Source organism: Psammomys obesus, unplaced genomic scaffold (assembly GCF_907164565.1).
Source record: "Psammomys obesus unplaced genomic scaffold, mPsaObe1.curated_primary_1811, whole genome shotgun sequence".
NCBI lineage: Eukaryota > Metazoa > Chordata > Mammalia > Rodentia > Muridae > Psammomys > Psammomys obesus.
In genome coordinates, this window is record NW_026596034.1 from 37,280,299 (window position 1) to 37,296,127 (window position 15,829).

At 54.8% G+C, this 15,829-nt stretch overlaps 1 protein-coding gene across 1 annotated transcript in view; it reads left to right on the top strand.

Annotated features, from left to right (window-relative positions):
• Positions 1–1,532: 1,532 nt before the first annotated feature.
• The window catches only part of Zfpm1 (zinc finger protein, FOG family member 1), a 33,641-nt gene continuing 19,344 nt past the window's right edge, over positions 1,533–15,829 (top strand). Inside the window, exons 1-2 of the mRNA XM_055621345.1 lie at positions 1,533–1,655; positions 3,903–4,052. Coding sequence (XP_055477320.1) covers positions 1,547–1,655; positions 3,903–4,052 — 259 coding nt within the window. The 5' untranslated portion in view covers positions 1,533–1,546. The remainder of the gene's footprint in view (positions 1,656–3,902; positions 4,053–15,829) is intronic.

Sequence of the window (15,829 nt, forward strand, 5' to 3'; positions counted from 1 at the left end):
GCACTTGTCTACCATCCACAAAGCCCTGGGCCAGGTCCCCCACACTGCAGTGTGATGGTGTGTGCCTGTAATCCCAGCAGCACTCAGGGGGTAGAAGGTGGGAGCCTCTGCTACACAGAACAGAGATTCTCAACCTTCCTAATTCTGCAGCCCTTCAATACCATTTCTCATGTTGTAGTGAACCCCCCAACCATAAAATTACTTTCATTCTACTTTATAACTGTAATTTTGCTACTGTTATGAATCGTAATGTAAATATCTGTGTTTTTCAGTGGTCTTAGGGGACCAGTGTGAAAGGGTCATTCAATCCCCTCAAAAGGATTGCGACCCACAGGTTGAGAACCACTGACACAGTAAGGTCGAGGCCAGCCTGGAATACATGGGACCCTGTCTGAAAAACAAAACAAAACCCAAAGATGGCCCTTGCATGCCCTCTGCCTGCCTCTCTACACAGGAGCAGGCACCTCACCCTCAGGTGTCCTCAGGCACTCTGACACATGGCCTTGTGGTTTATTTTCTCTAGTGCCCTGAGGTCTGGCTGCTGTGAGACTCAAGGCCCCTCCCATGCCAATGGGTGTGCCCAAGACTCAGGCTCTTCCCTCCTCAGTGACCACAAAATGACAGGACAGGTATAGCCCCTTGGAAGCTGTGGCTAAAGAGCATGAAGTAGGAGCCAGGCTAGGTGAGGATTTCATGTGAGCTTCAGTTCTCTGTCCCCGTCGCTGATACCCTATGGTGACTTCATTGATTGCGTCACTCCTAGCCTGTGCTTGGGTCCTCTGGGAGTCATTGTGACTCTGGGGGCCTATTCCAGCCTACCCATCTCCCACTGTACGATGGATGCCCCAGCTCCTCTGGAGGGAGGGAAGATGCTTAGCCTACCTCTGTGAAGGTTACCTGCATCCTGACCCTGTCCATACATCATACATTTGCCACGTTTGTGTCCATCATGTTTTTCCCAATGTTGTGGGCACAAGAACTTACTCTTGGGGGAGCCCTGGACCAAACCCCAAGTGCAGGGTGGCTTGACTTGTGGGGCCTGAGAGTTTTCCTGCAGAAAGCCATAAGCAGACACGCCTGCTGTGTGGCCCTATGAGTCTGTGTGTGAGCCTGTGAGGCAGGAAGGCCTGCAGCACCCATCTGAGCCCACAAGGACCCCCATGTTGATTTCTGTTGGTAGGGTCTGGTTGGGAAGGGCTAAGACTCTTGTTCTGGCAAGAAGGGTGTCCATTACCTGCTGTTGGGGGTGGGGGTGACAGACAACAGGAAGGGCAAGGACAGAACATGTATCAGGTGACCCCAAAGCTTAGGAATTGTTGTGGGGTGGGAGAAAACATGAAGTGAAGCTCACATGCTAGGTGCCAGGGAATCCAGAAGATGTCATAGCCTTTGTCTCAGTGGGTGGCTGGCCTTGCCCTTATCCTGTTACCCCCTCCACCCAGGGCACCAAAGCTAAGCCTGTGTGACCTTTAGGAAACCAGGGTAACCTTATCCAGAAGCAGCTTATGATTTCCTGGGGCTCGTGTCCACAGGTTCCCTCAGAGACATGGAGGCTGGAGAGGAAGCCCAAGCCATGGACATCAGCACCATGGAGCAGGAAGCCACAGCCCCAGAGCCCCCGGCCATAGAGGAGCCCCCAAGTCCACCCGGAGAAGGTGAGTGTGCACATCAACATCCTGCCTAGAGCTCATGGGAGGACAGAGGGTCTCAGCAGGCTGCTGTCCTCAGGACCTAGAGGGAGCCAGGGTAGGGAGGGCATCTGCTGGGCAAGCAAGAGTTTGAGGTTCAGACTTGTGCTAAGACGACTGAGCCACACAGCCACCCGGTACAGCCTATTTACATCTGTGAAAGGGTGTCCATCAGATCTGCTGGGCTGTGGCTCGGGCTCCATACACAGGATCAAGCTGCACCCCAGGGAGAGTGTGAGGCTCTATAGAAGAAAGGAACATACTGTGTGTGCCGTACTGCAGGACTGAGGCCTGGAAAGGTTAAGAGGCTTGTCTGGGGTCACACAGCCCACACTCTAACAAGGATCCAATCTAGGTCTGGATTTAGATGCACCCCACTGTCACGTCATCTCCTTTTCTCACCCACGTGACCTCCTCAGACTCAACAGGGCCTCCTGGTTGCCGTTTTCCAGGTCAGCGCATTTCTGAAGCTGAGAAGAGGCCACAGAATGAAACCCCACAGACCCCCACACCACCCAGACTCTAGGAGGCCAGTTCAGGCCAGGAGCTGGATGTAGAGCATTGAGACTTCAGATGCCCCCTGAGGCCCTGGGAAAAGGGACCTCGAGGAGGCAGAGTATTTGGGAGATCAGCACTTCGCCTGTGTTTTGGAGGCCACTGAGTTCAAGATGGGGAAAGGGCTCAGTTAGCAACATGCTTGCCACACTGGCTTGAGGACCTGATTTGAGCCTCAGCATTTCTGCAAAATCCAGGTGCATGCTGCATCTTATGATCTCCACACTAGGAAGGTGGACATGGTGTGTCCCTGGGGTTCCCTAGCCAGTCTGGCCAGATTGGTGAGTCCTAAGCCAATGACAGACAATATCTAAGGAAGGACTTCCAAGTTTGTTCTTTCGCCACCATACATGAAGAGGCACACACACACATACACAAACACAAGTGTAGAGGGGAGGAAGGAGGAAGAGGGCTAGGATGACAGTGATGACAGAAGGGTTCGTCAGGGGGATCTTCAGGAATCTGAATGGGAACAGTCTTTCATCCCTGTAGGCTCCACTGTGCACCCCATCAGTGTATCAGTCCCTGACTGAGTGGCTGCAGGCCAGGGTCCCTCCTCCTTCCCTTTTTCATTCCAAGCCCAGCACCCAGCCTAAGAATCTGGCTTCTCCTTGGCAACAGCCCTGGGGGTCAAACCCTGACTTTCATCACCCTCAGCTTCCTGGGGTCACCCACCCAGGTGGGTGGCAGGTGCCAGGCCAGTCTCTGGTCGAGACCTTATTCACTGTTGCTGTTTTCTTTTCTTTTCCTGGCATACAGCATGAGGGATGAAGCTATGGCTGGGCCTAGACCACTTCTCAGCCTCAGTTTCTACTGGGTGGCCTCCGGGAGAGCAGGTGCCATGCTCATAGGCACCTTATCTCCTTCACCATCAGCGCTACCAGCAGGAGCTGCACTAATGCAGCCCGTGGCCGAGCTGCCAAAGGGCAAGTGGCTGGCGGCTGCTGGACTTTGACCCATAGCTTCCCGGGGAGCTGGCCTTTATCTGATTGGGGACTTGGGGCTGCTGAGGGGGTAGGCGGGTGGGGCCGGGAAGGATCTGGGACAAACAGCCAGGCCTGCACCTGGCACCGCAGCCGTGATAAAGCAGTGATGGGCGTGATAACGGTGCAAGAGCATATCTGACGTTCAGGCGGGTCCAGCACGGCTCCTCTCGGTGGCTGGAGCTCAGATGCCAGCCACTTTGATTTATAGCCAAAAATAATAGGACTTTTATACCGTGGGATTGATTTATTTGATGTTAATCACAGCCTTATCGTGGTATTAATAATCTGCTGGTCCCATGACGTCACCCCGGGGGGCTTTACAGGAGCTCATCGATCGGGGGCCACACTGGTTATCTGGCCTGCCAGGAAGGCAAACATGCCCTTTGGGCTAGAATTGGGTGCAGGGCTGATGGAGGGGCCCAGCTGTTGCAGAGACCAGTGAGTCAGAGGCCACAGGCCTAGGTGCACCGGGTGGGCGCTGGGCTATGACAGACAGGGCAGCTAAGGGACACTTATTACTGCTGTATCAGTGGGGCTGAGGATTTTACAAGGCTCAGAGAAAACCTGAAGTGTTAGATAAGGCAGGAGGGCAGGTGACTTCCCCCTAGCCTCAGTTTCCCTCCTGGTCACAGGCTAGCCCAGCAAGGACCTGACAATATTTTCCTCTCTACAGATGTGAGTCCACCGACAGTGCCAGCACCCCTTGCGTCCCCAGAAGATCCTGAGGATGTGGAGGGGCAGGAGTTGGAGATGAGGCCCCAGGATGAAGAGGGAGAGGAAAAAAAAGAAGAGGCAGCCATGGCTAGTCCCTGGAGTGGGCCAGGTAACCAGGCTGACTAGCCCAATACAGCAGTTCTGGGACCCCCAGTGTACCTTGGACAGCTAGGGACTAGGCTATCCAGGGATCTTGGGTTCTTGGAGACCACTGGTGCCCAGCTTTATGTAGTTGGCCCAAGCAATGTGGTATGAGTTGGTTTCCAGGGTGCCCATGCCCAGAGCCTGTGGTGTAGACAGAAGCATTTGGAAGGTCTGGGGTGGCTGGCCATGAGAACTGAGAGATGGCAGGAACAGATGCCTGGAGGGGTATCTAGAGGATGTGTCTGGAGCTGCTGGTCTGAGGCCTTCCCAGAAGCAGATGGTTGATATTCTAAGCTGGCTAGTGCCCAGGTGGGCTCAGGTTTTGGTGAGATGGAGACCTGCTCTTCCTGGGGGCTGCAGCCCACCTGAGTTTCCTGGTTACCACCTGCCCCACAAAAAGCCAGTCAAGCCTGTACCTTTGCACATCTTCAGGCAGTGTGTGCCGCCGGTCACATTGGCAGCTGGATCTCAGACCTCACAGGCCCCAGAATGTGGCAGTCATGGTGCCCTTGCTTCTGATAAACAGATACCGTGGCCCAGGAGCATGGTTGGGGCGTCAGTGGTTCCCAGGGCTCTTATTGAGGGCCGAGAGCCACTGTACAGCCCAAGTAGGTGAAGTAGGTTAAGTGGCGTGGTCCTCAGTGAGGGAGGAGCGGGACAGGTGCTGAGCACCTGGGTGGGCGGCACATGTGTGCGCAGTTACTGAAGGCGTGTCACATCCAGACTCCGGCCTGCAGATAGAAGGCATGCCAAGGGTCTTGTCTTGCTGAAGGATCAGAGAATGCTTTCCCAGGGCGGACACTCTGCCCCTCCTCTGGGGAACTTGAGAACCAAATTGAGAAGGGATAGAAATGGACTCTTAACTGAACATATGGACGTTTTTGTGGAGTCCTAAGGCATTAGAAGAGTGCAGAGGTCAATTGATGATGTCTGCCACCAGTGTGAAAGAAAATGAGTGGCAGGTATAGCTGAGGGGTGCACAATGGAGTAACAGCCTGAGACCAGAGAGGGGGGGCTGACCTAGAAGGCCACAGCCAGAATGGGGACTGGGACCCTGTGTGGAAATTGATCCACTCATAGAATGTCCCATAGCTGCTTGTCACAGAGTACTCCCCTCTGCCACCCCTTAGCATGACAGATGCTTAGCCGCCTTGCAAGGCTCTAGGTGGCCTGGTGGAAGTGTATAGTGAAGATGTCCACTCCTCCTGGGAGTTCCTGGGAGGAGTTGGGCACTGACCCAGGGTCCTGTCTCAGCAGAGGCCAGTGTCCCCAGATCTCAGTACCATGGTGGGAGTAATTGTACCAGATCACATGAGTCCCAGAGCCTTTTCCACTCAGGTCAGTGTCCAAAGCCATGGAGCTGGGCACAGCCTTGTGTTCAGACTGTCCAGCTTCTAACCAGCCCTATGCTGACTCAGCTTCTCCAGAGAGAAGGGGTTCCATGAGCACTGACTCAGCACCAGGAACCCCTGTGGGTCCTATTCCATGTCCACATGCATAAAGTGGACAATGCCTGCTGGGCAGGACAGGGATCCTTGTGTGTCTATGGACCTCAGTGGCTACTAAGTAGGTTGAAGGCATGAATGGTCCTTACATCAGCCTCATGGGGCCACACAGTGTCATGCCCACTTGAGTGGAGGGCAGGGAAAGGCAGTCCACATCACTGGCTGGGGACTGCATGTTGCTACAGAGGTCCAGATGCGAGGTCATCTTCTACAGTGTCAAACATTACCACCGTCCTCACCAACATAAGCGTTATTACTTCTTTTCTTAGATGGAAAAGCAAGGCTGGCCCTGCCCCCTGTGAAAGCCATGCCTCATGGGCTGTGGTTTGGGGTCAGGGTGCACCCCGGCTTCCAGAGTTATTTGCATCCTGAGGGGCCAGGCGGTGCCCTATCAGCTCCCACAGATAGGAATTTCTGTGCAGTGGGCAGCGATGGGGTTGATAAGTGGCCGCTGGCCAACCGCCGTGGTAGCCATTGCCTATCAGCTCCCGCACAGACTGTGCTTATCACCCAGTAGGGAAGCTGCTGGAGAGGCCCAGGGGCCTCTTATCTCCAGGGCCGCCCAAGCCTGTGATGGGTTGCAGGGTTTAAGGCTTGAAGGCAGTGCCCAGCCTGGTGACAGACCAAGTGGTCACTTTTGCCTTGTTGGTTGCCTGTGACTCTTCCTGACCTCTGGCCTGTAGCCCTGCCCCAGCAGGTCCCAGCATCCATCTTGCCTGTCCCAGGGACCCTGCCTGAGAAGCATCTGCTACTGTCCCTCTCTAGAGAGAAGGTACAGAGCTGGCTTGGACTCCAAGTCTTCCTCTGGCCGTCTGGCTCTGTTCCCATCTGCTCTGCCTGAGATGAGGTGGTCCCTGGACCCATGACAGAGCTGAGAGTCCAGGGCTGGGATCTCCAGAGGGCTCTGCTCGTCCTCACCATCTGAGGATGCTCTCAGGCTTGTAAGTATCTGGGGCACCCACCAAGCTCCTGTCTGCCTGACACAGGACTTAACCAGGCCCCAGAAAGCAGGTGTCACAGAGCCTGGTCTTGTTGCTTCTTCACAGCAGCTGTGCGTACACGAGACAACTCATCTGATGGTCCAGGCCAGGAAGGGCTGGCAAATGGCTTAGCGGTTAAAGTGTTTGCCACCTAACCATGAAGATTGGTGTTTCACGTAAGTGCCAGGCGGATGTAGCAGCCCACCTGTAGTTCCAGGTGGAGACAGGATCCGCAGAATAAGGAAGGTAGCTAGCAGTACTGGCCACATTAGTAACCTCTGCTTGAGAGACCCTGCCTCAGTGAATAAGGTGGGAGAGTGAGCAAGGATGACTCCCAGCATCAACCTTGGGCCTACATGCACACATGGAAAAAGGAAAAAAAAAAACACCCCCTGGAACCCCCCCCCCACTTGGCCCCCTAGTTCCCATGCTGCCAGGTGATTGTCCAGGAACACTCACTTGACTGCTGCAGACCCAAGCATAGTCTTACTTGCTCGAGAGAGTTTTTCTATAAACACTAGAGTGCAGCCCCAAAGTTGTATAAATCACCCTCACTGTCGTGGTTTCCTCTCCTCTCCTGGTTCTGTTGCCGTCCTGCCCTGGCCTGGTCCTTGGTGACTGTAGCACTGTGTAGTCTGAGTAGTGCACGATGAAGTTTTTATCTATGGTCAAGAGTTTTGTCTTGCTCTGCAGATCCTGGCCACTCTGTTCTTCAGGGCTGCTGCTGTGAGAGGCAGGAGCCTTGCTTTGCTGAGTGTGGGTGGACTGAAGACCTACCTCTAGACCTCAGTTTCATGTTCTTTAAAATAGAGATGGGAAGAGTCTTTGTGGCTTCCAACTAGACAGCCTCGTTTTTCTCACTTGGGGGTACAAGCAAATTCAGAAACCCCTCCAGCAGCTGATTTTGCATTACGTTTCCACCAGAGCAACACAGTGGGCAATGTCTTATCTGTGGCTCTGATGGCCACACTCTGCCCAGAGTCCTGCTTCACAGTGACCCCACAGTGTGGTCTCAGTACGCTTCTCTGGGCAGTGGGAATGGTGTAGCCCCAAACAGTTTATAAAACCCAAGGAAGATGCCAGGAAAGAGCCTTCAGAGTCCATGTGACAAAAGCCCATAAGTGCACAAAATAGGGCAGCCTTGCTGTTAGTGCTCTGCCAGATGAGAGTGGCCTGGATGGGCCTTCTAAGGCATGCTGCATCTTGCTGTCAGAGGGGTTTGGAGATGCCACAGAGGGGAGCCTACAAGAAAGGAATGGCCATGCAAAGGCCCCTCTGACTTGGAGTCTGATCAGTCCATGAGCCAAGAGAGAGTAGAGCTGGAGGGGCTTCAGTCCAGGGCCCTGTGGTTTTGAGTCTCAGCCCAACAGATGAGGGGAAGATAGGAGGAACTGGGGCAAGAGGGCTTCTGTGCCCCTGGGGCACAGCAGGGCCGCACCCTGGGTGTGATGGGCCACAGACCACTCTGGAAAATTGTGTCCAGGGCTCAGGGATGCCCTTGCTGAGCCCCATGGCTGGCTTCCCTTGGCTCGCAGCTGAATTCTAACTGGGAAGAAGAGAGAGGGAGAGAGTCTGAGTTGTCGTCTGTAATGACCTTGTGTGCAGGTGTGATGGCTGTTTCAGATCCAGCCATGCAGGTGGCTTGGAAGTAGTATCTGAAACCTGGCATAGCTAGCTGCTTTGCTATGGGACGTGGGGACCTGTCCCTGGTGCTTGGTGCCACCTAATGTAATGTCATACTCTTTCTATTACCTTCCCTTAAAGTCAGAAGGACATGGCTTGCAAACACACCAGCCCTGTCAGGATACAAGTCCCATCCAACCCTGTCACCCACCCCTAGCCCCCTGTCATGGTCTTGAACGAGTGACTGAAACAGGCCCAGAGGCTCCTGTCAGGTATCACTGTGTGGGGTCCTCTTCCTGGGGATTCCCTCAGGGTTGGCCTCAGCCAAGGAATTGACAGACTACCTAGTTCCTTCCAAAAGACTCCTCAGACCTGTGGGATGTGGGACACAGAGGTACCATGACCTTCCCAGGTCCCCCAGAGGTTGCATGCATGCCATCAGTACGCCAATGTGATGTCTGCCTGTGTCAGCAAAATGGCACTCCATCTATAATGAGCCTCTCTCCAGGCCCCTCTGAGTGTCTGTCTGGAAAGCCAGTGCAGGTGCTAGGATGGGAGGGCAAACTGAGTCCCTACAGGGCCCTCCAAACCGTCCGCTGGGGTGTGCTTTCCTGTAAAGTGAATGGAGAGGCTCAAAGAGTTCTCCAGCTGTCACTATGAACGAAGCCAGCAATCCCCAGGGTTTCAGCGGTGTTCTTCTGCCCTATGAGTGTCTGAGCATGGAACTAACTCTGGTCCCCACTCTCTGAGAGCAGGATCCAGGGTCAGAGCCTAAAGTGACGTGCAAAAGGACCACAGGATAACTTAGGAAGGCTACACTGAGCACACCAGCACTACATGAATGTGCTAGGTGGCACAGGACCACGGCTTCACCCACCCCAAGTCAGCAGGAGAGCCACCCAACCCCCACAGGCTCACTGCCCTGAATCCATGTGAGGATACACAGTGGGCTAGTTGCACATCCCCAGCCTGGCCTTCTGGGAGGATCTCAACAGAGAGTCAGGCCTGCAGGGTTGAGGGCCAGGGACAGAGAGAATAAGCAGACAAGCCACGAGGGTAGGGTGGCTTCACCATACAGGGTCAGGTGCTAGGTCAAGGTCTGGCAGCATCCTGAGGCCTAGGGAGGATGTGGAAGAGGAGAGAGTTGGCTGGAGTCAGGCAGCACCTTCCCATGCACATTTTTGAAAAGGACATGACAGGAGAATTCTTAACAGAGCACGTGGTCCTTGGGAAGGGTTAGGACTTGTAAGGATGCCATGCTCCTGGCTCCAGAAACCAAGGAGAGCAGGGAAGGGGAGCCCTGTGGTTCCTTCCAGCTGAGATCAAGTCACCCAGCTGACCCCACAGTCCTGGCCTGTGGGAGCCCAGCTGTTGTGCTGAGGCTCCAGAGCCAGGCTGCCTAACTAAGGCAGGATATAGAGGAAAGAAAAAGCCAAAAGGTCTGTGTCTCTTCCACCCAGTTTTTTGGAGCCCAGAACTCTTTCCAGGAGCTGCTATGAACTGAGTGAGAGCCAGTCAGTCCATCCCAGTTCCTAGAGGCAGAGCCAGGAAGGCTGGCTGTGTACCAGGCCATTGTGTCCCTGAGCAATGTCAGTCAGCACAGCACAGGGGATGCCTGAGTGTCAAGGCCAATTTGAGAGCAGGTGGCAGCACAGGAGAGGATCCCCATCTCTAAGCTGATGACTGAAAGGCAAATTAGGATGGAGGGAGATATTCAGGCAAGGGTCTGGAATGTGCAAAGGTCCTGAGACATTGGGGTCATAGCATGATGGAGCCTTAGGGCTAGAGCGAACATGGGGAGACATAGTGCAGGGCACAGACGGGTCAGGGTCCAGGTTATGAGCCATAGACCTGGGTACAGCCCTCACAACCTTGTCTTGTACTACAATCCTGGCTCTCAAAAACACTAGGAAAGCACTTCATCTCTGAACCACGCCCAATCCCAGAATTCTTGGCTACACAGTGAAGATGCTGAAAGACATTGGGGGCATTTGATCAGCTGCCTAGGAGAACAGATCAGAGTTTGAGCATCCCAGGATCTTGGGGTGGAGGGGGCTGCTGCTAGGACCACAGGAGGTGTTGTTAGCCATTTCCTGTTGAAGGCCCTGGTCAGATCTCCTGCCCAGGGTCCCAGGGAAGCTGGAGACGGGGACCCCTCCCTCCCATGGAGCGGTAGCTTGTTATCTAGACTGTGTCCGGCTGACTAATCTCACAGGCCCGGGGTTTCTGTGTGAACCTCAAGGCCTGTTATCTGGCGGCTGAGGCAGGACGGCTCGTCCTGATGGACAGCCTGGGAGATGGGCCGATAGCTGGCCATGCTCCCCTCCCTGAGACTGACTGGCTGGCATGTGTGGGTGGGAAAAATCATTCCAGCTATTTTGCGTTATCATGGGGCCTGGCGTGGCGGGTGATAGGTCTATTTGTCTAAGATTAGTCAGCGGGGGATGGGGTACTGGTAGATGATAGGGGTCACTTTAGGGTCAGCCTCAGAGACCAGCCCAGCAGCTTCGAGCCCCTTTGAAGACTCATGTTTTTCTGAGACCCCAGGGTTGCTATGAACAATCTAAAGCTAGGAGATGAGTGAAAAGACCTAAGGAAATTGTATCTTTACTGTCAGGAATATTCTTCCTGAACAGTCACTGAGTATCTCCTGGGGCAGGCACACTCAGGGGCTGGAGACACACAAGGATGACCTTGCCCTCCTGGGATGCATTGGAAACACCGCCACCCCAGTGTCCAAGGCCAGAGATGATTCTAGATGCTGTTGAAGTGGGGCTTTCTGCCCAGCACACCATCATCTACCCAGGAATGTGGGTTGGGGCAGAAGACGCTATGAAGGGCCTAAGCCAAGTGTACACAGCTGGGTCTAAATGCAGGGTGAGGAGAAAATTGGCTCAGAGGTAGGGGACCCCCATCAAGGTGATGGTAAGTAGGTGATTATCCTTGAAACAAGGTTTAGAGGTCACAACCTTGGTTCAGCATAGGCCATAGGAGGATAGCTGACAGATGGAGATGGACACCCTGGCTGTCTGCTGGCCTGTCCACATGAGTCCTGGGCTATCTCTGGCTCAGATTCCACCTTGACAACTGGCCTTGGGCCTTGGGCCCAGAAACTGCAGAGGAGGGGGCTCACACTAGTAATATTACACACAGACAACCCATCAGACTGCCCTCCTCCCCATGTTGGCTCCCAACTCTTCCTGTCTTCTCATGCGCTGAGCTTCTGGTACAGGACAGATCTTGGGGTTGATGGCTCCATCTGGGCAGCAGCCAGTCACCGAGGGACAGAAACACGCTGAGACATGGAGACAGGGCCAATGGCTGTGCACTCCAGTGCCCGGGATTCTCACAGAGCTCCTTCTGATGCTTGATGAATGGTCCCTAAGGCACAGCTGGAAATGGCGTCAGGAGCAGAAGGGGACCAAGCATGCCAGGCAGGCCTGCTCTGGGAGCAGCTCCCACTGACTGCTGTGTGGGTAGAAATGGAACCCAGAAGACCACTCAGAAAACATGAGAGCACACTGTCCAGGCAGCAGGAGGCACTGTGGTACCCCATTACAGATGTAGAAACTGAGACAGACAAGCAAGATGGGCAGCTCTGGGGAGGACTGGGCCGGCCTACTTCTTAGGAGTGTCTGTTACCTACCATGAAGTCTCAGCCCAAGGAGCTCCCAGTGGACACTGTAGGCAGAGGGTAAGTGCACAGACAATAGGACATCTAGTGGAAAATGCAGGTGGAGCCCTAGAGGGGTCCCCAGGCCTGGCTGCCCACCACGCGTGGCCTACTGACCTCACCCGCTTCCGGGAGCCGCTGTCTGTGGCCAGGGCAGGCTATCTTGGTGGCGGCACTAATCAAGTTGCTTCCTTCTCCACCCTCCCACCGGCTTCCTGCCCAGCTAGTGGCCCCACAGCTGGCCCAGACATCAGCCAGGCAGGTCCCTTCCTTGCCAGGGGAGCTTCAACCACTGCCTTCCAGCAGTTTCCCTCCTGTCCCCTCCCTGCTTATAAGGTCCACATGTCATTTCAACCCCAAGAGTCATGGCCTCCTCAGAATGGTGGCATAGGTCTGCCTTGGGACCCACAAAGGGTGGGCTGCGCTTGATGAGCAGTGTGTGTGGTAGGGGACAGCTATTGCGTGGTCATGGCCACTGTTCTCAGCCCCAGTGTTGTGACTGTCTTTAACACTGATGCTGGCTCACTGGCCACAGGTACCCTGATTAGCAGAGCCCCCAGCACCGTGGCCATCGCTGGCAAATCACTCTTGGTGGCACCATCATCACAGGTGGCAGAGCCAACTCTGCCTGCCAGCCAGCCCGCTCTTCTTTTCTGGCCCTCATGCCCCATCCTGGCCTGAGCCACATCTGCACCAGTTATTTCTACCATGACCACAGTACCTAGTAGAAATAAGATATGGGTACGAGGTGACCTCGGGTCTGCGTCCTCATTTCTCCTGGTAGCAGTGATCGCCTCATCCAGAAAGCTGCCCTTTCTCTGTGGGATATGGACAGGGTGACTGCAGCAAGGCACAGCTGCAGAAGTGGGGCAAACTTGCACTTCCCTATACCCACGACTGGGATCCATATGGGTCCAGGGTCTGAGGCACAGTACTGAGACCCACGGATACTGAGACATGTTCCCTCCTCTCTCTTAGTCTTCCCCTGCCTCAGAAGGGACACTGAGGCAGTCCTGCTTTGTTGTGGGTAACACTGCCCTCGTGTGAGCAGCGTTTATGAGAACCTCTCTGACCCCTGCCGTGAGACCAAGCATGCTGTCAGGATTCACCCAGACCCAGGATAGGAGCCAGGAAGCAGCCCCCACCCACTCCCAGCCAGCCCTGTGACATCGCTGTTCTTTGAGAAGCACCCCTTCCCCATAGCCACGACAGCTCCTTATTTATTTATTTATTTATTACTTCTCTATCTCTGTGCGTAACTTTTGATTTCCTCGCTGCTTTTTTTCCATTATGGAGGCGGTGGACGAAGCCGATAAGATCGGTCCCCAGAGATGGGACAAAGGGGCCGCCGTCGGCTCGAGGGCTGGTCATATCCTGCACGCAAGGGCCCAGCGCGGCCTGAGATGAGTCTAGATGCTATCATACCTTATTGTGTCTCATGGGGCCCTGCCCACCCGGCCCTGCCCCCAGCTGGGATATCCAGGTCCTCTGGAATCACTATAGGCCTTGGATTCGTCCTTCAGTCCACTGAGCCTTCATGCCCCACCCCATGTGACTAGTGCTGTGGAGTGTATTGGGGCACACTAACCAAGACCTGCCACAGCCCTTTGCTGCCTAAGCAGGCACTTGATGGGGCCCTGGGAATTTATCCAGAAAGACCATGAGTGTGGACTGCAAGGATGGCCATTGCAGGAAAGCCAGAGGACATGTTTGACTGCAAGAGCTGGGCAGTAGTGGCGTACACCGTTAGTCCCAGCACTCAGGAGGCAGAGGCAGGCAGATCTCTGAGTTTGAGGCCAGCCTGGTCTACAGAGCGAGATCCAGGACAGCCAGGACTACACAGAGAAACCCCGTCTTGAAGAAAAAAAAAAAAAAGAGAGAGAGAGAGAGAGAGCAGAAACCATTTTGAGAGATGCAGATTCCATAGGATGCTGTAGGAAGCCCCTGGGCCTGTGCTTGACCACAGCCCCACTGGCACTTACATGGAGACACCAAGCTGCATGGTATCCCATCCCTGCCTTTGGCTAGTTCTGCCCCAGTTCCCCCTCTCCCCAGGTCTACCCTGAAGGCTCCACGTATTCTAGATCACATGCAGACTGTGGGAAGGTACCCCAGCATCACCAGCTCCAATGCCCAGCCATGCTGGGTGCCCAGTTCCAGGGTCAGCAGGGAGCTGCTGTAAGAGACATATGGATCTAGGCCAGGACCAGCCTGCTTGGTGCTCCCTTTTCCTGAGCACGCAGCAGTCCCTGCCCATGCCATGCCATCCCTCTTCCCTTTCCCCGTCAGGGAGCATGAGGAAGGACAGAGGCTTCAGTTTGAACTCTTGAACTGCTGGTGTCCCATTGTGACCCCAGCCTCCAAGTGTGAGGTAAAGTTGACAGGCTTTGAAGACAAAGGATACTACAGAGGGCTCTTCTGAGAGAAGATGCTAACAAGCCCCTAACCCTCCTTGTCTCCCAAACTCCACATTGCCTGACTCCCCCTGTAGCCAAGGCCTCAGTCTCCCCACTTGCGTATACCTCCTTTATAGGGGCCTCTGGTCTTTGTGCTCAGGCCCTGAGGGACCAGTGTGCTCTAGGTGGTCCTTTTCCTGACTTACTGGCCTCCCATCACCTGCCACATTGTCAGCTGTTGGCCCCAGGATGTGAGTGCCGTAGGCAGGGCAGGCAGCTGTCACTCCAGGAAGGAGAGCAGCCACTTCCCAGACCTTCACATGCCCTCATACCCACCATCTGACCACTCAGACCAGAAACTGTGGCACCAGAGGGCGAAGGGGTGAAGACAAGGTGGATGGGTGCACTGAGCCAGAGCCAGGTGAAGCCAGGCCCCGGGCAAGACCAGAGTGTCCTGCTGTCAAAAGTAGGCAGGGAGGAGGGGGAGGGGCTCTAAGCTGATGGGGTTTCCTCTGTCCCTATCCTAGGGGGAAGATGGTGGAGTGTCTAGCTCAGAGCTCTGTGCTTCAGGCAGGCTGGAAGCCATGACTCTCAGCCTCCTCGGGCATGTGGGGTGGGTAAGAAAGAGCTCTCTGCCTGGGGAAGGCACATAAGCTGCTAAGGTATCTGTGTGTCTGTTGAGGGAGTAGTGGGTGCTCAGGTCACTTGTCAGGGTTCTTCCTGCTGGTCTGGCAACTTTGGTTGTGCCCTGAAGGGACAGAGGTAGTGTCCCTCTCCAAGGAGTCCTGCCTCCAGGTTCAGCAGTGGTGATCTGGCTCTGAACCATACAGGGGAAGGCATCCCTTGACCCATTACAACCTACAGATGCACCTTCTATGAGAGCCAACCCTTCCCCAGAACAAGCTCGGTGAGAGGCCCCTACAGATCCCTGGAAGGGAAAGCCCCACCCTGCATAGTCTGCTCTTCCCAGGTGGACCCAGATCTGCCATTAGCAAGGGCCAGGGTTCAGCCGATAAAGGCTGGCTGGCTGTTGCTCCATGTCAAAAAATCAATACTCAACAGGCACAGTCCCAGAGACCAAGGAGGGGCCATGGGCTAGCTGGAAGGGACAGGGCTCCAGCACCTGGACCAGCCCTCCACCCGGTACCAGTGTCCAGTGTTTAGGTTTCCCAGTGACCCAGACCCCAGGCCAAACACACCACACACACATATCCTATCCTGCATCTTTTTTTTTTTTTTTTTTTTTTTTTTTTTTTCCGGACAGGAAGCGTGAGGCTGGCCTTTTCTTCCCCAGGGCCACCACAGTGGTGGCTGGACCTGAGGAGCAGGCTGGATGGCCAGGCAAAGAAGCTCACATGGGTAGGGAACTGAAACAGGAGTGCTCTTCCACCCCCTGGGACAGCTGCCCCTTCTCCCAGACATGACACCCTCCTGGATCTGGGACCTGCGGTGCCCAGAATATCCCTGAGGGATGGCAGTCTAGGGAGCTGACACCTGCTACCCTTGAGCTTTGAGCCTCTGAGAGCAGTGAGGTGAGAGGACTCGGGCACGAAGAGGAGTACAGC